The 21,446-nt window shown below is 44.5% G+C and overlaps 2 protein-coding genes and 1 long non-coding RNA gene across 7 annotated transcripts; 1 reads left to right on the forward strand and 2 right to left on the reverse strand.

The window, feature by feature from the left end:
* Window positions 1–3,634: 3,634 nt before the first annotated feature.
* On the reverse strand, window positions 3,635–7,831 carry ak1 (adenylate kinase 1). Its single transcript, XM_011604533.2, has 7 exons — window positions 7,680–7,831; window positions 5,505–5,538; window positions 4,850–4,885; window positions 4,552–4,715; window positions 4,076–4,192; window positions 3,813–4,004; window positions 3,635–3,720 (listed from the first exon to the last, which is right to left on the reverse strand). Exons 2-7 carry the CDS (start codon window positions 5,509–5,511, stop codon window positions 3,652–3,654), a joined length of 585 nt encoding a protein of 194 aa, XP_011602835.1. The 5' UTR covers window positions 5,512–5,538; window positions 7,680–7,831; the 3' UTR covers window positions 3,635–3,651.
* A 262-nt stretch (window positions 7,832–8,093) lies between these two features.
* gpsm1b (G protein signaling modulator 1b) lies at window positions 8,094–21,441 on the reverse strand. Of its 4 annotated transcripts, none has more exons than XM_029837273.1 (15): window positions 21,217–21,441; window positions 16,044–16,265; window positions 15,651–15,786; window positions 15,323–15,465; window positions 15,106–15,229; window positions 14,914–15,029; window positions 14,661–14,816; window positions 14,462–14,570; window positions 14,263–14,377; window positions 13,496–13,566; window positions 13,254–13,424; window positions 13,104–13,163; window positions 10,015–10,129; window positions 9,703–9,908; window positions 8,094–9,638 (listed from the first exon to the last, which is right to left on the reverse strand). In XM_029837273.1, the coding sequence occupies exons 1-15, from the start codon at window positions 21,264–21,266 to the stop codon at window positions 9,459–9,461; spliced, it is 1,974 nt and encodes a 657-aa protein (XP_029693133.1). In that variant the 5' UTR covers window positions 21,267–21,441; the 3' UTR covers window positions 8,094–9,458. The 4 variants fall into 4 exon arrangements, with proteins under 4 accessions (XP_029693133.1, XP_011602836.1, XP_029693135.1 ...); XM_011604534.2 differs by having other exon boundaries at window positions 9,976–10,129; window positions 21,217–21,438; XM_029837275.1 differs by lacking the exon at window positions 13,104–13,163 and having other exon boundaries at window positions 21,217–21,438.
* Window positions 10,034–13,300, forward strand: LOC115250136 (uncharacterized). Of its 2 annotated transcripts, none has more exons than XR_003888694.1 (3): window positions 10,034–10,159; window positions 12,894–12,978; window positions 13,246–13,300. It is a non-coding gene; the product is annotated as an uncharacterized lncRNA (long non-coding RNA). The 2 variants fall into 2 exon arrangements; XR_003888693.1 differs by having other exon boundaries at window positions 12,894–13,028; window positions 13,246–13,297.
* Window positions 21,442–21,446: the final 5 nt, after the last annotated feature.

Genomic DNA, 21,446 nt, shown 5'->3' on the forward strand with positions numbered 1-21,446 from the left:
ATTGCATCATAATTGCAGCTACAAAAATACAAGATATTGATGAAAAGTGGGGATTTATTGAGTATAGCTTCATTTATTGGCTTCTTTCAGGTTACTTTTAAAGAATTGAATGTATATACAGTAACAGCTCCGTCACCAAAAGCTGGACTACTTTTCCCCTCAGGCGATTAAAAAATCCTTTCAGACTTTCATGTCTGTTGATTCAGGTCTTAATTCAGTTTGAACTCTGACCACGCTGACCAGACTTCACTTAGTGAATCCTGTTGCAGATCACATGTTTTCTCTCTGAGGGATTGCATTAATCTGTATGTTTCAGCACTGGACTTCCACCTCACCTCCACCGCAGCTGAACCCATTGTACCTTATTGATATTCTGCTCGCTGGCGGACTGAACCTGCCTTGAACCATCCCCTTAGGCGGGACGAACAAAGCTTCGCACACGGGGCGTCCGCTTAGCAGATTCAGCATCTCCGAACTTGTGATTCTTTGAATGATTGTCATGCAGTACTAGCAGAGGCGGCATGTGTCACCCTGGGCTTTGAAGCAAGGCCAGAGGACGTTTATTCCCTCCTTCAATGGCTTTCCTTTGTATTTGAGGCCACCCCTCCCTCACTACCCCATCACACACACATGCACACATCATGAGTAGTGCTTCAATAACAGGAAACAATCGGCCACCGTCTTTCATCGCATGTTGACGCTAGTTCCCGCAAGGTGCCACCGGGTCTCTGGGGTGCCAGCCAGCCAGTCGGCCACGGCAGCGCTGCCGAGAACCCAGCACACGAGCCAGTCTCCTCGTTTCCTTATCGTCCTCTGAGGAGGGGTCTGAAGCACGGCCTCACGGCAGCCATATCCCAGATTGATGCCCGTACAACAGGAAGCTGTCAGCCATGTTAAGTCATTCCACAAGGCGGCTAATTGACAGGGCCTTCATTACAGAAACAACTCACTTGAAGAATCGTATTTCACCACTTTTTTACAATCCCAGGGTTTTTGTCAGAAGCGTGGCTGGAAATAAATAGGCGGACGGAGGATTTTACTCATAAAAACGGATTTATTTCCGCAGTGTCTGCAGCTACGTGCCTCCCTCACAGCAGTCTACATTAATAACTGATTTGCTGTTCCCTGGCAGAAGAATATTGTCAAGCGAGACGCGTATAAGTCTGTGAGCTGCATTTGCAGCGCATTTCGCATTACCTTTAGTTTAGGGTTTGTTTGTTTTTTGCAGCAACATTTGCAAAGTTTGCACAAAATATTAAGCTTCATCCCTTTCTTAGAAAAACTCTGACAGTGTGCCACCCTGCTTTCAAGAGCTTGTTGAGGTCATTTAAGTTACTATGGGGTGTCTTTGTTTTGATTCTACTGTTGAACACCAGGGGGCGATCGAATTCATTTTTTCACTGGCACTGCAGGTGGGAAATTAATTATAATTTTGGCATAAACTGTGTCAGCTTGTGATTGATTAATGAGAATTCGTCATTTTGAGTGAGTGCAATGCTCTGCTCCAGTGTTGACGTAAAATGTGCAGCAGATGAAGGACAAACGGGAAGCAGCATTTATCGTCTCCAGGCACTAATGGAGCGAGCTAGTGTAGCACAGAGAGCCGTGAGCTATTCCACCCCCCCTGAAAACCTTCAGTCCAAACATACAAAAACATCAGTACAGTGATGAAAGCATTTGCATTGCCGTGAGGAAATCTCAGTGATTTTCACCAGACCTCCTTTGCTGCCGCTTGCTCGTGCCATTACGGGGAGAATGGCTCTGGTAATTGTGGCAGAGTGGCAGTTCATCCTCCGAAAGTGAATTAAAACTGCCTGGAGTTGTCAGTCCAAAGCAGAGACGCAAAATGGCAACTGTCGCCACATCGGTCTCTTTTCAGCCAGGAGAGAGTTCCTCTCACTTTTATATGTTTTTTATATGCTCAAATATAGTCCTTTTAATATAATTGAATCTTGTGTTTTGCCAGGAGGAATCCCGTTAGGATAAACCCCACGTTTCTTTATAAACAGATCAATGCAAAAGCTATTAATTACAGCATGCATGAGGTGAACTGTACAGCCCACAGATGAAACCATAGCAGGCCCGTAGCAAAGAACTTCCTGGTTCTGTGTGGAAACGCCATCTTCTCCCCGTATCTACGTCCACACCCAAAATAATGCACATTGAGTTGAGTGGAGGTTCTAAACTGCCTGGAGGTGCATGTGTTCTTGTACTTGCTCCATACCGAGTACTAAAATCTGCATTCTGGCAATGTTGTAGCTGGTCCTCACAACGTCAAAGGATGGTTGTTTTACACGGTTTTAAGGTTGGGGTTCGAATTGGGTTTGGGTCAGGGGGTTAGTTGGGATGGTAAGGGTTATGGTGAGGGGCTGGGGAATACTTTCTGTCTATGGAAGTCCTCACAAAGGTAGAAGAACAAGTATGAGTTTGTCGGACTGATAGTAATTTTAAAATTCTACTGATGGATGAAACTACATGATAATGTGTATGACGTGCGCTGCAAACGTCTAAAATGACCTAAACCTCAGAGATGAATGGCTGCTTCCCTGCCAGTGAATGCTCTGACCCCCCTGCAACCCCCCCCCCCCCCCACTTCTCCTACGTGATACATTCCACCGCGCCTTCTTTGTTCTACTGTTTTGCACCTTTATAAGGTGAGGACGGCATTCCAAGCATTCAAGCAGCATCCTCGTTCCCTTTATGAAAGCACGCGCCGATGTCTACCCTTGATTGACTTTCCGAGGGACACATCCTGCCCCCCCCCCAGAGCTCTTTTCCTGTTCCCGATCCTGACGCCGCGGGATCACGATCAGAGGCCTCCTCGGAGGATAGTCCGGATACCGGCTGCAGCGTTTGCTTGGCCAGCTGGACGCAGGGTTTGCATCCGTGTGTGCAGGAGGAAGGTGAGAGGTAAAGGAAGATCTGTTTATCTCTGAGGCCTCAAAGGAGGAGTTGTGATAACAGGAGCGCTGCAGCCTGTATCCTGTTGTGTCTACATAGCCCAGCACCTTAGACAAATACTCCGAACTGAAGTGGTTTCCGCTTTTCAACACAGAAGAATTATCAAAGACCGTCCAGCCTGTGCGCATGTGCTGAGGAAAGAATGCATGTGTGAATATGGAACACAACCACTACAAATTTCAAAAATGTATTGTTGAAATGCTGCTTTACAGACACTGACTTGCTGTTTATACGTCCCCATGAAAAAGACACAAGGTTCCTCCATATACATTAAATTATTAGGTGCCTTAAAAGTGTGCGAATGTGGACGGATCTGGGGGTCAAAAAGGGAGGACAATTACATAAAGTGCAAGTTTGGCAACAATTGTGCTTCAGTGTTTGAATACTTGAAGTGTCCTCAATGGACACCTCCACATATGTTCAGCACAGGATGTAAATTAGCATAAAGAGATGGACGGTTCTGGATATTGTTGGAAGATGAATAAAGCTGTGGCCTTAAAACTGCAGATTTCTCTTGCTGGAGTAGGAGTAAAGTGAAGGCATCCTTGAACCTTACTGGCCTTCAGTATTTTATAAGGAGAGTGGGAGGCTTCGCATTTCTATCGTTAATGATCTGCTCTTACGAAACAGGCTGTGAAAATGGAACTATAATACAAAATAAGAAGCAGACACGGCTCATACAGTTATGTTTTACTGCAGCGCATCAATGACTTTGCTGACTTGACCGAAAACCTCGTCCACGGGCAGCTCGGAGTCGACCTGAGTGAGGCAAGGACACGGAAGGAGTGAAAATGACTCTTTTCTGTTCCATTTATAAGAGTTTTTTTTTTTTTTTCTGCAGTCATACGCACCTTTCTGACAATGCCACGGTTCTCGTAGAAGGCAATGACGGGCTCGGTCGCTTTGTAATACAAGTCCAGGCGCTTCTTGATGGTCTCCTCGTTGTCGTCCGAGCGTCCGCTGGTCTCGCCGCGCTTCATAAGCCTCTTGACCATGGTCTCCCCTCTGGCGTCAACGTACAGCAGCAGGCAGGGTTTGCCGATCTGCAGCGAAAGAGGACAAGCTGTAGTTTCAAAGTCACCCAGTGGCCGCGGTTCCTCGCGGAATCACTCACCTTCTTCTCAAACTCCTCGCCCTGCTTCACCTCACGGGGGTAGCCGTCAATGAGGAAGCCCTTGGACACGTCGGCCTTGGCGATCATGGCATCCTTAATCATGTCTAAGACGGTGTCCTGAGAAGCAGACCCTGGAAGTTATGACTCATTTACATAATGCTCTGCCAGGAAACACACTGTTTATTTCTCCGAAGGGCGTTTTAGTTATTCTGTCCTTCCCATTAAAATCAATTATGCATTAATAGCTTTACATCCTCCAGAATGAGGAAAAATATTTAGTTTCTGCTTTGATTAATCCTGTATCCTTTACAAAAGCAGTTTCTTACAGCAGTGATATTATATTTAATCTGCAATTGTGTTGGAGTTCGCTGTTACACCCGTGAAATGGCAACATTAGTGTGTTTTAGCCTTCTACACACGCCAATTGTGTATTGTAAGCGATATTGTAAATATCTTTTCAGTTCACAGTGTCATACCAGGGGAACAAGCTCTCCCTTCTGCATGATGGCCTGGAGCTGCTTGCCCCTCTCGGAGCCAGAGGCCACTTCAGCACGGAGCAGATCCCCGGATGACAGATGGGTGTAGCCATACTTTGCAACTATTTTCTCACACTGAGTGCCCTTTCCAGAACCAGGCCCACCTAAAATACAGTTGGAAGAACCATTTGAGCAAGTAGGCGAATGAGCAAGTAAGTGAGTGACTGAGGATTAGTGGTCAATATTTTAAAAGGCTGCAAAAAAAAAAGAATAAAAAATCAGGGAAGTGCATACTCACCCACGACAAAGATGATCTTGGCATCTTTAATTTTGTCTGAAATTTACAAAAAAAAAGAAAGGTTAAAGTGTGCACTGTAATAAAATAGAAAAAAACTAAAATCCTTAATCATAAAAAGTAACAAACCCTTCTGACAGTCAAAGTAAGTGGAGAAAGATTCAGAAGTATTGACAGTGCACATATTTCCCATGTGTTTAACCGCAGAACAAAGTGTTGCCTTGTCAACCCGGCTGCTGGGGCTGTGCATGCTTTAGTGCAAGTTTGTCCTATTACTAAAACAAGGGTTGCCATGGCAACTGTTGTCACCTAATGCTAGTAACTGCCAGGTATAACTGTTCACAGCAAACTAAAGGGAGAATCTGTGGCATAAAATAAGAGATAGAAATCCAAAAAAAGTAAGATTCACACATTAGAAGATTTCAAAAGGGTGTACAACTCTTATGCCATTAAATGTTGTTTTATTTATGATTTAATTTACATTTTTGTGTAGTTAATTAACTAGTAAGTATTTGAGCAGCGTCCTGAGAATCTACCAGAAGAGGGCAGCAGAGCGTCAGAAACACGTCGCCCCGCAGTCCCTTTCAGATACGATGCCATTACAAAGAAATGATCAAACTCGAAATTTCAAAATTCCACATTATCGACGCTTACTTGCCTGCCATTGTGTTCCGTTAGAGTTTATCCTTTAACTAAAGAGAAACAGGGACGAGAGAAAAAGAAAACCAAAATGAGAACACACAGGCATTGACATGACGAAGAAAATTCACGTCAACAGGAAGAAAAATACAACTCCCCCTCCATTGTTTTTTCTTTTATAAAGATATTATCACATTCCCCCCCCCCCTTTAAATACGTGATATTCAAGCATTTGTGGCAGCTGTAGTTGTGTATATACCCGCTATTAGCTCCTATTATCTTCAGTTAGACATTAGCTATAGCTTAGCATGCGGTTACAAAGGCAACCAATTCATCAACTCTTTGGTGAGTAATATGTTTAAAATGTACTCCTTTAGTTTTTTAGTATGCTTGACTACCAATGTCGCGGTCATTGTGATTTTATTAAGTCTATTATGATTAACTGGCAGCTAATCTGACGTTACCTTAAAATTAGTGTAGACCCACCTTTTTGTTAAGTGTAAATGTAGTGATGGTCGTCCTTTGTGTCGCACTTTCAAATATGGATATATTACTCAATATTTGTAATTAATGAGCTCTTTGAGAAACCCAACCCTTGTTATTGGAGAGGTGTTAAATTCAGCAGCAGCTGGCAGCACTTTTAAAGGACAGTTTCACTGGTAAAAATACTTTTTAACGGCGTTTGGTTGCAGCCTTGCAAACAAATCACTCACAGTTGTGCAGAGAATGACGTTATATAATAATATGGCCACTTTAAGATGACAGCAGCTGCCCTCCTACATTTGATGTGGCCAGGAAATGGTTCACTGCGTCTAAAAGGAGTTTACTGTCCTGTTTTCTTTTTGGGAAAATTCCAGGAATGTGGAAGGAGATTTTGGAATGTCGTGATGTGTTCAAAGACCTGCGCAAGTATCTGCTTGCCTCTATTATGACGAATGTCTTTTGTAAATGCTGTACAGTTAGTTGGTTTAAGATGATGATAATAATGATTCCGTTTGTTTGGCGACATCACATGGTGACCCAGGTGTGTGTTTCTAACCGGCTGCTCCCTTCTTCTCAGGTGTCTGCTCATATGTCGACGGACGTTAACCCGTCGCTCTGTGTAAATGTCACGTCCAGGCTGGCATCCGAGTCAGCACAGAGCCGGTTTAGGAATCTCTCCCCGGCCTAATATGGTGCCACCGTCTGCTTTTTTGGACAGTCACATGTGTCCCAGCAACGTCAGGAATAAGAGGACAGAAGCTCGTTATGCAGTATAACAAGACCTCGTCATTTGTTTCCCATCTTGATAAGACCTTTTGAACCTTTTAGACAGGGCAGAACCGACAGTGCTGCAGAATGTAGCTGCACATTTGAACCCTGATACACACATTTGCATGTGTGGTTTCATGAATTCAACCCAAGTAACCTACACCTGATACAGTCGATCTCCCCCCTCCTTCCGTGAGTTCTTGGGTTTTCAACATGCCCGGCTAAAAAAAGCCTCAGCATATCTGCAGCTGTTAAGGGATAGCATGTCAACCATTCTTAAAGGGAGAAAAAATTACTGCAAGCTGCACCGGCTCCCTGTAGATTCAACAGAACTGAAAACAAGCGTTCAGACTGTGTGCCGCTGGTTGCTAAGGCACCACAGAGAATAGTTAATTTGCCCGTACTGTCCCTTTAAAGGAGAAACCCACTGACGTCAGTGCAGTGGGAGGTTTTCCATCATGTTTATTGAAGGATGGAGCGAGATGATTTTGGTGGATGTTTTTCCCTCCCGAACGATGCGCTCGGTGTGCACCCACAGCGATCGATATCACCGAAAGCACGGAAGTGGAAGTGATAGGCTGGAGGAGCCGGTCTGATAATGTCCTTTAATGGGTGTAAGTGCTTGATCATTTAGATGTGCCTTGAGCCGCTGCTGAGCGCCTGCACTGAGAGTTCAGAGCAGTTCTGGGTCAGAAGAGCACAATGTTGTTGCACACACGCTGTGATAATTGTCTTATTAGGTGTGACAGTTGTCAAGGAGCTGCACGTGCAGAAATGCCTGACACTGTTAACCAGCAGTCAGCCCAGTGACAGTCCACTACTGCAGTGTTATATTCACTCCTCATCCCAAAAGACAGCCCTGCCCACACACATCTGCCGCCAGTTCCTCTTATTTCGCAATAGCTCTTCCTCTATTCGGCTGTTTTTTGTCCTCTGCACTGACCTTTCTGTCGCGCTGTGGCTCTGGATCCCAGTGTAAGGGGCCTGACGTCCCTGGTTCCCCGTGTGTGTGTCTGCACAGTTCCTGCTGCACGGCAGCCCTCCCTCCCCCGCGCCCTGCCTTTTTATAGCTCAGCTGAGCCTGCTCAGCCTGCAGTGCATTCTGGGAAAGGAGGAAGAGTATGGGAGGCTATGATCGACAAGAGGCAGGGCTGGATTTAGAAGTGCCAGGAGAGAGGGAGCCAAAAGGAAGCTGGATGTTAATTATGCTCAGAAAACTGCAGTTCAAGGCGGTTAAACAGTTTTAATCAGTATTTTGCACTTTGCTCCAGGAAAGATTAGAGCTTAAAATCAAGCGTGTTGTTTTTCTCCGCACGTTTTTTTCACCATGACGCCAGAAAAGGATGGAAGCCCAAAGAAACATCAGAAAAAACTTTAATTAAAGGCATGAGGGAACATTTTTGTGTCCTCGCAGGGAACATAAATACAAAACACATTTATATGTACATATTATAGCCAAGACAAGTCGAAGCATAGCGTTACTTAAAAAATTTAATTCACAAAAAGGTTATCTTTTGCTCCCAATGTTTATCAAAGATATATAAATCAAACATAGCCACTGACGCTGGACCAACATCCACCCTGGGTTTCCAGTATCCACGAGGTTCAGAAGTTTACAGGTACAAAAATGAGGTATGCACTTCTGAACAGAAAGCAAGCCTACAAGTAAGGTCAAACAGGTAATTCAGTACCCTTAAAAAGATGCTTGATTAGGCAAAAATCTTTCAAATCTTTGTAGCAACATAGACTTAATCCTGGAGGTTCATGGGACTAAATGGCACTGTTTGGATAAGATTAAAAATGGAAGAAACTAGCTTCAAATTCTGCTGAAAACAGCTTAGTTCACAGAATTGTCATACTTGTGCTTGTAATGCGGGATCTGTCCACGGGGAGGCAGCACAACTTGGAGAGAATAAGGAAATGCCTCACAAACACCCAGGGATCCCTTGGCTACCAATACAAGACAGTGGGCAGTAGAAGCAAAATGCTAAGCAGAAACAGTGATTTGAGCTTGAGATTATCAAACATTGTTGATGCAGTCAGGAAGCAGCCTTTTTAGAATCTGCACAGGAACTTCTGTCACTGTCAGGAGTTGCATTTTCCCAACATTTATCGTTTGATTTACTTTGTTCACTTGAACGGGCCCAGAGCCAGAAATCAGTGGCTATCGCTATAGGTTCAACTGTGCAAAGCAGTTTGTTTAACACTGTATCTACATCCCAAATACTGTTAACTGTTTAAATAATACAGTCTTTTTTTTCTTTTTTTGAGTGGTGAAATCCACAAACATTGAACGGTCACAGCAGAAATGCCCTGAAGGCAGCTGATACACTGTACAGTTTTCTCTGACAAAGCTGCAGCTTTCAGAGGGGCTCTGACACTTTTCTGTTATTCTGAATAGCTTCAGTTTTTGTCAATTCCAACACTCCTAATACACACCTAATACAATCTTGAGGCTGAGTAGAAATGCTGATTAAGGCATTAGACTGCACATACAGTATGTCAGGTATATTTAAATCTGCTTTTTTCTCCCACTACTTTTGAAAGATTTGCTGGGTCTCTTGTTCTGTTTATTCACACTGAAACATAATGAATCAGGGCACCTGCTATTGCACATGGAACTCATGTTAATATAAGTCAAGTTAGTTCACCCTTCAGTGCTGTCCTCACAAATCTCATCTCCCCTATTAACGATAATTCCTCGAAACTTCGCAGTTCCGGCTCATTCTGGATCGGGGGACTCGGGGTCGTCCTGGTCATCCGAGGGCAACTGCACGCGCTGCTCATCCATACGTTTGGCCTGCACTCTCTGGATTAGACTGAAGAAGTCTTCATCAGGCACAGTGGGGGCGTGCTGGCCTGCTTCGGGTGGGGAGCAGCGCTGATCGTCTATTCTGGAGGACTGAAATCAGGAATATTTTAGCTCACGAAAGAAGACATGTTACAGTTGAGAAATGAAACCTCACCTGGCACTTAATAAGCATGTTGAAGAAGTCATCGCTGGGCTCCTGAAGGTCTCCCTCGCCCACCAGGTGACCCAGATTGTTCTGGGTGATCCTCAGGCCTGGGAGGCTCCCAACATTAACCCGCTGGTCGTCGAGGCGGCGGCTCTGAGAGCTCGCAATCAGGTCAAACAGCTCCTCAGTCTGGGGGGAGGTGGTAATGGCAGGATCTGGAGAAATAAATGGTGATTATTACTGGATCAGATGGAAGTGGGAAAGCTGTTTTTAATAACTGACCAATCATGTCATTCAGGGATGGCGTGGAATTCGCGGCACCTTCGCCATTTTGTGGCTCATCGAGGTGGCAGCGCTGGTCGTCCATACGGCTGCTCTGAAACTTGCTGAGGAGGTCGAAGAAGCAGTCTTCATCGGAGGGGTCACGGCCAAGCTTCTGCACAGTGAATGGCAAATGCAAACAGCGGTCAGTATACTGTAGTTTAACCGCTAATTTAAGTCCCGAACGGAGAATTCCTCAAACTATCAAACAAGATTAAACTTGACGCCAGTAAGAGCTGGATGACAATCTTCTAGACGTGCAGTTTATGGATGACAAATGTAATCCCATTAACTCACAAGGGAAAGCTTCCCTGCTCAGACCACCTTGGCCCAGATACTGAAGGTGGTCAGTCATAGCTTAAAGGTATATCGCCACTATATATCAGTACATGTCTTAGAGTTTTATATTAATCCCTGTAGTTTTGTGACATTTCCTATTTTTTTACATATCAAAAGACACCATTGGTGATCAGATAGTGTCGGCCGTGCCTGACACGCACATTTGGGTCCTTTCATTGATTATCTGCTCGATAATTTAAACATTAATTGTATTTTGATGTGTCACATCCTCCTCTTTGCTGCGGGTGTTTGCTCAAGATAACACCCATCTGTTGGCCGTCTGTTTCTAAAGTTTGTTTACAAATGATGGGATGGATGTCGCAACAATTTCAGTTAAGAATGGCGGTTAATGAGCCAAAGAAGAAGCCGTTACGCTTTATCATTGTGGGCCTCAGTGCCGGGCTGCACAGTTGACTGCCTCAGCTCGACTTTGGTGATAAGATTCTATTGACATTTTTAATACAAATGTGGATGTATCTAATACCTTGATTTGGTCTTCCTCATGTAAAAGCAGGAAAGCAGTCTGACCAAGCCTGGCTACATTTTAAACATCATCTCTTGGAATGGGAACCATTTCCCTTTAATGAGGATTAAATACTGAAAGCACAAGGTGATTTTGATGTTTTAAGCAGTGAAAAACTTTAAATTATCAAGTGAGCAATCGTAAGATCCGGCAACACACACGGACTTTAAATCAGTTGGCCTCACAGCCAGATGAGAAGTAGGTCAGAGCCAAACCACACCTGATTCCAGCCTGATCTGAAACCTCAGACCAAACAATAAATCGTCCCTCTTTAATTACAGTCTACTCACAGCCTGAGAGACTTGTATATAAAATCGTGACAAACCGACTCATCCTGAGCTGTTCTCTACGGGCTTATTCAAGCTGTAAAACAGGAAAATCATCTTACCGGCTGCTGTCTTTCTGGGCCCTCTATCCCTCTCTCATGTCCCTGTCACTCCGTGCACACGCGCCTGCCTCGCTCTTCCCTCTTCCCTGGTTACCCACCACTTTACATCTCGGCTGTGCTCTCCCTCCCTCTAATTTCCTCGTGTCCCTCCATTCCAGCCACCTCCCCGCTTGCCCCCCCTCACTGTCTCACTCCCTTTTCTTTCTGTCTCACCCTCCAACGTTGCAGCGCTCCTGCCATTTCTGTCCCATTCGCCCACTGTGGGAAAACAACTCATTATGGCAGGCGGAGGGAGAGCGGTTTGGAGATCAAGGTCACGTCATCAAGGGGGGGAGGGGGAGTGGTGGGCACTGGGGTACAGCTGGGTATCTGAGTCAGTTGCGTGCCAATGGCAGCAGCTAACTGAGATATACAACCCTCTCCAAGAAGGTTTAGAAATAATGCCATCACATATTTAAAATAATTATAATAATGACAAAAAGTTATTTCATTTCTGCCTACAAATCCACTCTGACATCAGCTGTCCTCGGCCCAACAGTGTCCTTGCCTCCGTCCCCGTATTGCCCAATTAATCAAGTAGGCCAAAGGGACAAGACAAGAGAGAAATGAACACGTGATGATGGCAGGACAGAGAGATGGGTGAAAGTTAGGGGAGGGGCCTGTGAATAAAGGCGAGTAAAAAGGGGACTTATTTGCTAGATTCTGCTGTATATGTGGAAATGCAGATCTATGATAAAGCTCTGACAGTCCAACAGAGTTGTCACTCTAGACTGGAGCAAGAGCAAAACCAGTGTGCTGTAGCATGCTCAAATGTGGTCGCTCTACTGGGTTGATCCAAGGCCCCTCTCTACCCAGTGAGCTCACCTCTGCAACCAGTATACAAGTGTAAAAAAGGAAAGCTGACTCCATGTGAAGCTAAAATGTAAAGCTCTTTCACAGATTTTTTGTAAACACAGACAGTGCACCTCAAAAATGAAAACATCCCGACTGTCCTGTAATTATAGTTTGCAGCAAAGGTCGTAAATCCTTCTTAAAATACTCCAAGGTTAACCCGGAACATCAGGATGACTGATGTTGTACATGTTTTATTAATCTGATTAATTACACCGTGGGGTGAAACATCCTGATTTAACTGCATGGGTGAGGACCTACTCCATCTTTTTTTGCACAAAAGGACAGGAGCGATGCATCATCTATCATTGCAACAACCGTTCTTCAAATAATTGAGCCGCTTGTATGTAAAAGACTGCGTCTCCAACACAGTCACCACAGATGTGTGTTTGTCTCCAGAGAAGCTGGCATGTCTCAGAGAAGATACGCTTCAGTGTCGCCTCCGTGCCTCTGTGAAGAACTATCATTAGACAGCCTGATAGTTTTCTCCCGCTTATAGCATGTCAGTTTGCTAATTACAGCATGTTGAATTGTTACGGAAGCACTGGAAGCTAAAAGATTTTAAATGCACAACAGCTGCAAAACAGAGTGTGCATTAAAAATCTAGTCCGCCACAAATGGAACGAGCTTGGTATTTAATGAGGAGACACCTTTCACACTCCATCTCGCTGCAGCTCCTGGGAAATCAAGGCAAATGGTCCAAGTTTAATCTACTTTCTCCTCATTTGCTCTTTAAAGCAGAGGCCCTGAAGACCGCTCTGACACAGCGCCACAGACAAAAATGGAAAATGTCATCACGCCAGTTCTGGAGTCAGCAATTCAGGTCCTCTAAATGATCTTCACGGGGAAAAAATATACCTCATCATTAGTCAGGTGGGCTCTCAGGGGCTGAATGTACAGGTAGAAACACTGTATATCACATTTATGCATATGTGGAGAGTCGATAACCTGCATTTTCTTTATATGCTGAGGCTTGAATATAAACCTTTGCATCAGCAGATTTTTGTTCTAGTCAGGAAAAAAAAAATCAAATCTCAGTTAAATCCTTAATGCTGCTCTTAAATAATCAATTGTGACTCCTTAATTCCAGATACTCACGGCCACCGGAGGCGGCACTTGGACAGTGATGTCATCGGCGTCTACAGGTGAGTCCAGCCACGGCCTCTCATCCGATGACTGACTGTCAGGATAGCCTTTCCTTTTGCCCGGCTGTGAAAGCTGACTCTTGCTTCTCCTGGGTATGCTCTCAGAGTCTTGGTTCTCACCGTTCTGCAGTGAAAGCACATTCTGTCACAGAGGGTCCCGTAAGGCTGCGCTGAAAAGGTCAGTAAAGGAGTCACCTTGACTGTGGAAAACTTCCACAGTTCGACACTGTCCATGCTGTTTCTCTTTGTCAGCTTGGGTCTTGCACCTACGGAAGACAAAGGACAAAAATCTAGAATTAGATGAAGGATCTGGTCCCAGGATGCATTTGGGGAGGATTCTGAATAAAGCAGTGTTTGCTGGGTCTGCACCACACAGAGAAATGTAACACATGGGTGTGAGTCTCTGGCCTGAGGCCAGCTCACTGACGCAAACAGCCAGGGTGTCAAAAAACACCAGAGTTTCGAAACTTTATTTTAAAGGAAACTTTTTATATGTATGAAAGTGTTACTTCAGAGCGACAAAAGTCATTATTCCACCTTTAAACATGCTTCATATCAAACTGTCCTTTCAGAGCGAAGGTTGAAAATTTGATTTTCACACCCTTATAAACAATTTTTAAGTGTTGCAATGTAAAACAATTCCAGATAAATGTTCAGGGAAAGTCACAAGACACTTTCCATGAAATAAAATCATGTGTTTGTTTGAGAACAGGTTTTTCAGGATTGTGACTTAAGAAAGTTCTCAGGTTATGTTAAATTCACAGAAAAACTGAACCCAAGTTAATTGTTTGTATGACGACAATTGAAGCTAATATTCACATTTAACGCGCACATTTAAAAACCTGATATTTCTCTTAAATCTGTAGCCGTTGTCACTAAATTTAGCATTAAAAATGGAAATAAGGCAACTTTAATAACTGAATGAGTTCGTATGTAAAAAGGAACTCCAAGTGAAGAATCACCTTGCATTTCAAACTCTGAACTGGATGGTGACAGATCACTTTCGCTGACCCCCAGAGCCTCCATCAGCTGCTCCACGTTCATCCTCGCCGTCAGTTCCCCATTCCTGTCCCCAATCTGATGGAAAGCACCGAAAAGATAAAGAACTGGAAGCGTAAATTTGAGGAGCAACAGGAGCTTGTTGTATTTGCCGTGTCTCACTTCTTTTGAGATGTCCAGGTGCTTTCGTGCATAGTGAAGAGCTTGTTTGTGGTCCCCTAAAGAGACGTATGCATTTCCCAAACTCCAGCAGGCCCGGCCTTCACCAACTCTGTCAACATAGAAATTAAATTAGAATGGTTCATATATCCTTATTCTTCATGCATCTTACCCGGAGTGAGCTGGATATTAGTCCTGCTACCTGTCATTAAGCTCCTGGGCGATGTACAGATGTTTCAGATGGTAGTCGATGGCTCTCTCATACTCTTGCAGAAGAGTATAGGTGTTCCCAAGGCTGTAACAAGCCTGAGCCTCCATCACTTGGTCTCTCAGCTGCCTGGACAACTGTAATGTTTTCCTAAAATGGTCAAAGTGGTTGCATGAATTTGTAGAATTAGAAGACAGTGTAACAACGACTTTTGCCCACTAGATGTCGCCCTCCTCGCTTTCCCCACCTGTAGTACTCTGTAGCTGAGGTGAACTGGCCCAGGAAAATCAGGGCATTGCCCAAATTACTGTAGGCTCGCCTCTCTGCAGCTTTATCCCCAAATTCTTTAGCTATGGACAATCGCTGTAAACACAAATTAAAGATTCACTGCATCAGGAATAAAAAGAGGTTTTGCCTTTAATCAATTTATGATGTTCACCTGACGATGAAATTTGATTGCTTCCAAAAAGTTTCCCAGGAGATAGTGGGTGTTTCCCAGATTCCCATAGGCTCGCCCCTGAGCGGCGCGATCCCCGAGTTCTTTGACCAGACACAAGTTCATCCTACAGATATAAGTAAGATGCAGTTAACCAGCAGTTTTACAAATGATATGACTTGTTAATTGTATAGAATAGTTCTGAATGAATCTTTCTCACTCATAAAAGCCAGTCGCCCTTTGGAGTGTGTCTCTGACATCTGGAGGGAGCTCCCCTGGTTCCTGGGTGCAGCCCCATAACTGCTGTTTGCCCTTTGCGTGGAACACGTTCCCGATGTTATACAGCGCTCTGGCCTCTCCAACCTCAAATTTAAGAGGAAACGCATGGAAAAAGACAAGGAAATGGGTGGGAAATTACAATTTGTCAATCAAAATGAAGCAGTTTTATTCACCAGAGATAAATGTAAAAAGATAAATGGGTCAAATCAGCCTATTAAAAACAGATTCACTGTAGGAAATTTGATTTTAAATATATCAGTGCTTGTTACCTTGTCACCCTGTTCTTGAGAAATATCCAGATGTCTCTGACAGCAAACAACAGCCTCATCAAATCGGCCCAGGACTTTTAACGTGTTACCGAGGTTTCCACTGGCTTTTCCCTCTCCGATTCTGTCCCCTATTGTTCTGAGACAGAAAAGAAACAGCAGTATTCACTTTATTAACACTAACATGACTGGCGGATTTGTTTTTAATGGGATTCTTACTTCCCAGAACAAGTTCCTGTCAGACTAATGAAAGAAGATGAATCTCCCCTGGGTGTTTGATCGCCTCCCCGCGGAACCACCAGCTGCATTCACAGCAGGGGGGGCAGATTACTCGTAGCTAAATAGCCGCCCACTACTGTCTCAAAGGCCACACTTTTCTCACAGTTCGACACCCACCTTGCCAATGTAAGATCGTGCCTGTGGTATTCCAGGGCTTTTCCATACTCCTTGAGGTAGAAGTAGGCATTGCCCAGCTGGCTGTAGATGGCGCTGAGGGTCTTCAGGTCTTCCGTGCCGACCTGGACGGCCGCCTCAAAAAACGCCGTCCCGCCTTTGAAGTCACCGGCCTTGCACAGCCGTTCCCCTTCCAGAGCCAACTCCAGGCAGGAGGCCTCCATCCTAAACAGAGGTTTCCATAAACAGACAGATGAGCCCAATGGTGATAGAGCAGCGCTGCAGCCTGTTTCTAGAGGCTCGGCTCAGACGGCAGCGCCTCACAGTTCTTAAGTAGAGCCTGGAGAATATTCCTTTTGTTCTGTTTTTAAACACACATTCTTCTATTTTTACAGAATGGTGTCAATTTAATTTAAGTAGCTATCTAAATGGCATTAAAATGCTCTTCATGGGAATATTACAGCACCTCGAGGGCGGAAACGTTTTGGTCTACTGAACGTGGGTTAAATTAATAAAGTCAATTGTTTCGGTGGCGCAATAGAACGTGTTTCTGACATTTTCCACTTTCGGTTACCATAGTGACCGACCAATTATATATGATACTCTGGTGCATTTCTAAGCTATTCATCTGTGCTGAATATCCTGCTGGTCATAAATATGCAAACGTTTTAACAAACCTCCACCTTTGATGGAGAAGGATGCCACATCTCCACATCATCGGTAGTTTTAGAGATACTTTTTCCAGCACTAACATGAAGGTCTCTCATTTTGAATGACTTCATTCATGTTAAAACATTTTTTGGAGGAAATCTGGCCTATTTCGCCTCGTTGGATTGAGGTTTTGGGGTAATTATTAAGGTTCTACCACAGCATTTAACTGAGTTGTGGTCTGGTCGTGGATATGTGTGACAGCTCCATCATATTTTAAGTAGAATTTCCCGATGTGCTCAGATCATTGTCCAGTTGTGCATGATCCCAATTTGCCAGAAAAGGCCTAAAACTAAACAAAATCTTCAAAACTGAACCATAAAACCAAAACTTCCATTAAATCTCACAGACTGGGCTGACCGCCACCAGCAGATGGAGGTCAAAGGTGTATCCCAAACACACATTTAGGATGGAAAACCTGTAAAATTCCAATCAATCTGGCATTGAGATAAAAGATTGAGAACAAGATAAAGCATTGCCAAATGTGCCCGTCTGCCCCGGTGAGGTGCATCCTGAATGTATATCAATTGTCTAATCCAGGATGAACTAGAGCACAGCCAATTTAGTTTCAGCTTTGAACTCTGGATGCAGCCAGAGGATTATCCTTAAATCTCATCTACTTTAAAAATGGCGCCCAATCAATCATTCGTATCGCAAAGACGTTTTGTGTCTACGTTTAAAGAAATGCTTTTGCTTCAGCCGCACGTGGCGGAAAGCTCCGCTCTTCCTCACTGGTTCTGATTCAGAGACAGTCTGTTCAGTAAGGTCATTTGGTTTACAAAAACCTGCTGACCAAGCCATAAACCAGCCACAGAACTGATCCTGGCTCAGGGTTTTCTAACAGTACCTGTGTTTCTGCTTGCTTCGTGTTTTATCCACATACACTTGCAGCTCCAAGCGCAAGGGCTTTAGCACAGCTTGCGGTCGGGGGCCGCGGTGGACCAGCCGACACACGGCGCTCTGGGCTCCAGTCAGAGGACAAGGCTCAGATGACATGAAGCCGGGAGGAGAAAAACAACTTCTCTCAATAAAAAGAAGTTAGCCTGTGTAGCCTGTCCAAAGGCCGCTAATGCAACGATAATGTTTTGTGTAATTTCAGGTGATTTATGTCACAGTGGTGAAATTTCCACTGATTTATTCCATAAGTAATCCACTCGGTCAGCAATCCTGTGGCGAATGGAAACAATCCAACTGGGATTTCTGCAAAGAGTCCAGGACCGGCCAAGAATCACAAATGCATTTCAAGTCCTCAAAACCATTCCGGGATCTTAATGGCGAAGCATCTGCACCCACTGCCAGGGCGGTCAGGAAGTAATTCTACAAAATTATACAAAACTCTGCAACTGTATTTTGGAGGAAAAAAACTTCTTACTCTGTCAACGAGACCTGTATCCTTTTTTTTTTTAATTCCTCAGCTGTGGAGGAAGAAATCCATTTTTGCATGTGCCCCTCCACTCACCCTTCCAAAAAAGAGGAGAGGAGGATAAACGTCCAAGCATCACTGTTGTCCCAGACAGACGTTACAGGAAGGATGAAAACAATTGCTAATCCAAGATCCTGCAGCTCCTCAGTGGAGGCTTCTCAGCACGCTGATTGGCCCAAACTAATCCAACTATCTGCTGACACGGCAGAAACAGTATTGGGTCACCGGCAAAGACAAACTCTGGGTGATTGGAAAGAAAGTGTCAAGTGCAACATCTTGTAGCTAATGATGTTCTATGGGGAGACATAACTACAAATACTTCAGGCATATGAGTGCAAACATGAGGGTACCAAGCAGCTTCCCTTTCATTTTCTTCAGCAAAGCTTCGTCTTGACGATCGTTCTTTAGGCTGACAATAAAGAATGACAGTCAGCCCCCTGAAAAGCAGCCGCACCTGGTTGGTGCTGCAGATAAGAGCTCTTTCAGACACTGAAGTTTGTCTCCTTGACCTTAAACAGGGGTCTTTAAATAGCTCTTTCAAAGGTGTGGTGGAAAAGCTCAGGCTCCAATAGCGATCACGGAGAAAATCCAGAACCCCTGTGAGGACATGTCCAAAACATCCAAAATATTCCAGACCCTCTCATATCATGCCAGTTTGGTTCATAGCAAGTGTGTTCAGGATTCAGCAGTGATACTGAGGACCCCACCTGTGTTGAACCCATAAAATTCCTCTCCTGATGCAAATCATCTCTGGTTTTAAGGTTCACAGAAGCTGGACACTTTAAACAGGGCGGGCGGTAAAATCAGCTCTGCTTTTTTTGTTCAGGGATTTAGAAAAACAGGTGTGCGGGGATAGTCTTGAACTCGCCTTCTTCCACACTAAAAGCGCGTTCCGGGGTGTAAATAAGCAGTGAGGAAGAGCATTTTTCAGGATTGAGGCAGACATTTTTCACTGTTCAGCTGCAGCAAATGTAGGAGAGACATCTGGAAACTAAAACCTTGAGTTCTAAAACAGACTGGGACAGGACGGTGTAACCATCAAGGCTCAAGCAGCTCTAACCTGAGGTGCCACAATACGTCATTATTTTGAACAAGAAACTGAAGTGAAAGCGCTTCAGGACAGCTACACATTCAAAAAAAAAGACTTTCACACTCTCAGCATCACTGAGGTGGACGCAACAATGGAGCTGAGCAGCACAGCCTTTGATTATCAATCTCATTAGTTTGTTTGGGAGACACTCATCCCATAATAGCCTGCCTGGTGTATAATGGAGAGTCCTCAAGTGCCGTTGGCATGGCAGCATAAAGCGTGTGGAAGACACGGGACAGGTTTAGAGGTGGAAACTGATCTGTGGCCCTTTGTTCCTTCTGTGAAAACCATGAGAGCAGCCATCAAACAGCCGATGGAGTTTGGGATTCCACTTTGATTCGATGATCCCAAAGTAGGAAGAGAGCAAACACACACCAAAATACAGGTAATTTATTATGTTACAGTCCAGCATAATTCGGAGTGCATAGTAATTTAGGTTGAGATACTTAGTGTTTAGTTGGGATTATTTCATTATTTTTTCTTCAAACTATTTAATTTGTGCTCTTTGTCTGTCAATGGGAGTTTGTTCCAATATGAATGGATGCACTGCCCCCCATTATTCTTGGCCTAGATAAGAAACTCTAACCCCAAAGTCGTAATCTGGCCATAATTATACACTACCATGGTTGGTTGCCAGGGAAACAGAAGAGAAACTTTCTAGGAATGCCTCCCCCCCGAATAGTGTCCAATTCTCTTGGAGTTCAATCCGTCACCACTTTTTTTGTTAGAACCTTGTTAAAACTGCCTTTTTATGTCCAGTAAATGGATCTCACTAGACTTCTGTTCTTGGTTATAAAGTCACACCCTTCACACAAACACACACACCTACAACCCTCATTGGAGAAAGGTCAGCTGATGCCTTTATACACAATATACAGCAAACACAAAGGTTAATTCTGGGTCAGATGATCAGGAAACAACAACAGTTGGTCCGTGTGTTTGCATTGACATGTGATGCATGACTGGGAGGAAGATCACAACCTTGGAGGCCTTCTGAATGTCACCTCCAAACTCAACAACATTGCGAGCAGCCACCTTCCGCCGACACCCTCATTATCACCCAGCCAGACATGGACTTGTTTCCATCACCTGGACTGGGAGATATCAGGATTTACTCTGGTTTGTGTCTTCGTCCACAGATGGAAGTAAAGTTCCCCATACTCTCCTGTAAAGTTGGTTATTTCAATCACTTCGGATAAAAACAAACCCGATGTTTCACGGTGGTTCCTGATGTGTGGCAAACGCGGAGAGGACAATAATAATGTCCATGAATGTATTTGGGGAGGACGTTGAGCTTCGACAAAGACTTAGGGGCAATCTGAAACGATAAGGGGCTGAGGGGCTTCTGTTGCTCCACTCAACAAGCAGAGGGTGTTGGAGAAGCTTCATTTTTTAGGAGTAACAAAGTCGTCCATCTTTGTATGTGGTAACAAGTGAGGAATATTGATAATAAAGCTTTAGGTACTACAGAACGCACCTGTCCAGTGTCTCAAGGCTAGATATTTCCATTCCAAATCATTACAAAGGGGTGTCATTATGGTTACTGCATTAAAGGATGGAATCCTTACAGTATATCCTGCACACCCTGATGGAGAAACCTCACACAGTTTACAAGCTGTGCTGCTCTGCAATGTGGTCCCAGTAGATTCAGATGGCATGTTTATACATAAACCACATAATAAAGTTCATATCTTGTGATGAGGCTCCTCTCAGTCTGCACATTCCGCCCACAGCAACCCAATGACCAGAGCCAGGAAAGAGGCTTTGGAACTGGACTCTTTGGCTGACTCTGGTCCTCAGCTTTTACAGACTGACTGGTCAAGTTCCTCCCGGCTCCTCCTCATTAACCCGAAGCTGACATCCTATATTTACGCATTCCTTCACTGTTTATTCCACATCCCATGCAATCCCGTGGAGGTTACCAGGCTGACCCCGCATGATCGCCGATGCCCTACCTTGAGTGCAACCTCTTGCTGCCCAGGTCCTGGTCCACACCGTTAGCCATAGAGGCGCTGCTAATCTGCCGGCCTCCTAGCTCGCTTCTTCCTGCTGTGAGAGCAACACGTAGCGGTTCCCCCCACGGAGGCAGCTACCCCTTTCGTTCCCTCCGGAGCCGTTCTGCGTGTCCTTCGCTCCCTCCCCGTCTTTTCTTCTCCTTCCCAACCACAGTCTCGCCCTCCCCACT

The sequence above is a fragment of the Takifugu rubripes genome, chromosome 6, assembly GCF_901000725.2.
Source record: "Takifugu rubripes chromosome 6, fTakRub1.2, whole genome shotgun sequence".
Taxonomy (NCBI): domain Eukaryota; kingdom Metazoa; phylum Chordata; class Actinopteri; order Tetraodontiformes; family Tetraodontidae; genus Takifugu; species Takifugu rubripes.

Excerpts from the sequence above, each read along its gene's own strand:
- ak1 (XM_011604533.2), bottom strand. Across the intron at positions 4,716-4,849 it reads CAAGATCATCTTTGTCGTGG|GTGGGCCTGGTTCTGGAAAG; the intron begins GTGAGTATGCAC and ends ACTGTATTTTAG. Across the intron at positions 4,005-4,075 it reads GCGAGGAGTTTGAGAAGAAG|ATCGGCAAACCCTGCCTGCT; the intron begins GTGAGTGATTCC and ends CTTTCGCTGCAG.
- gpsm1b (XM_011604534.2), bottom strand. The coding sequence starts at position 21,266 with ATGGCTAACGGTGTGGACCAGGACCTGGGCAGCAAGAGGTTGCACTCA. Across the intron at positions 15,030-15,105 it reads CAATCAAATTTCATCGTCAG|CGATTGTCCATAGCTAAAGA; the intron begins GTGAACATCATA and ends TTGTGTTTACAG. Across the intron at positions 9,909-9,975 it reads ATCCCTGAATGACATGATTG|ATCCTGCCATTACCACCTCC; the intron begins GTCAGTTATTAA and ends TTATTTCTCCAG.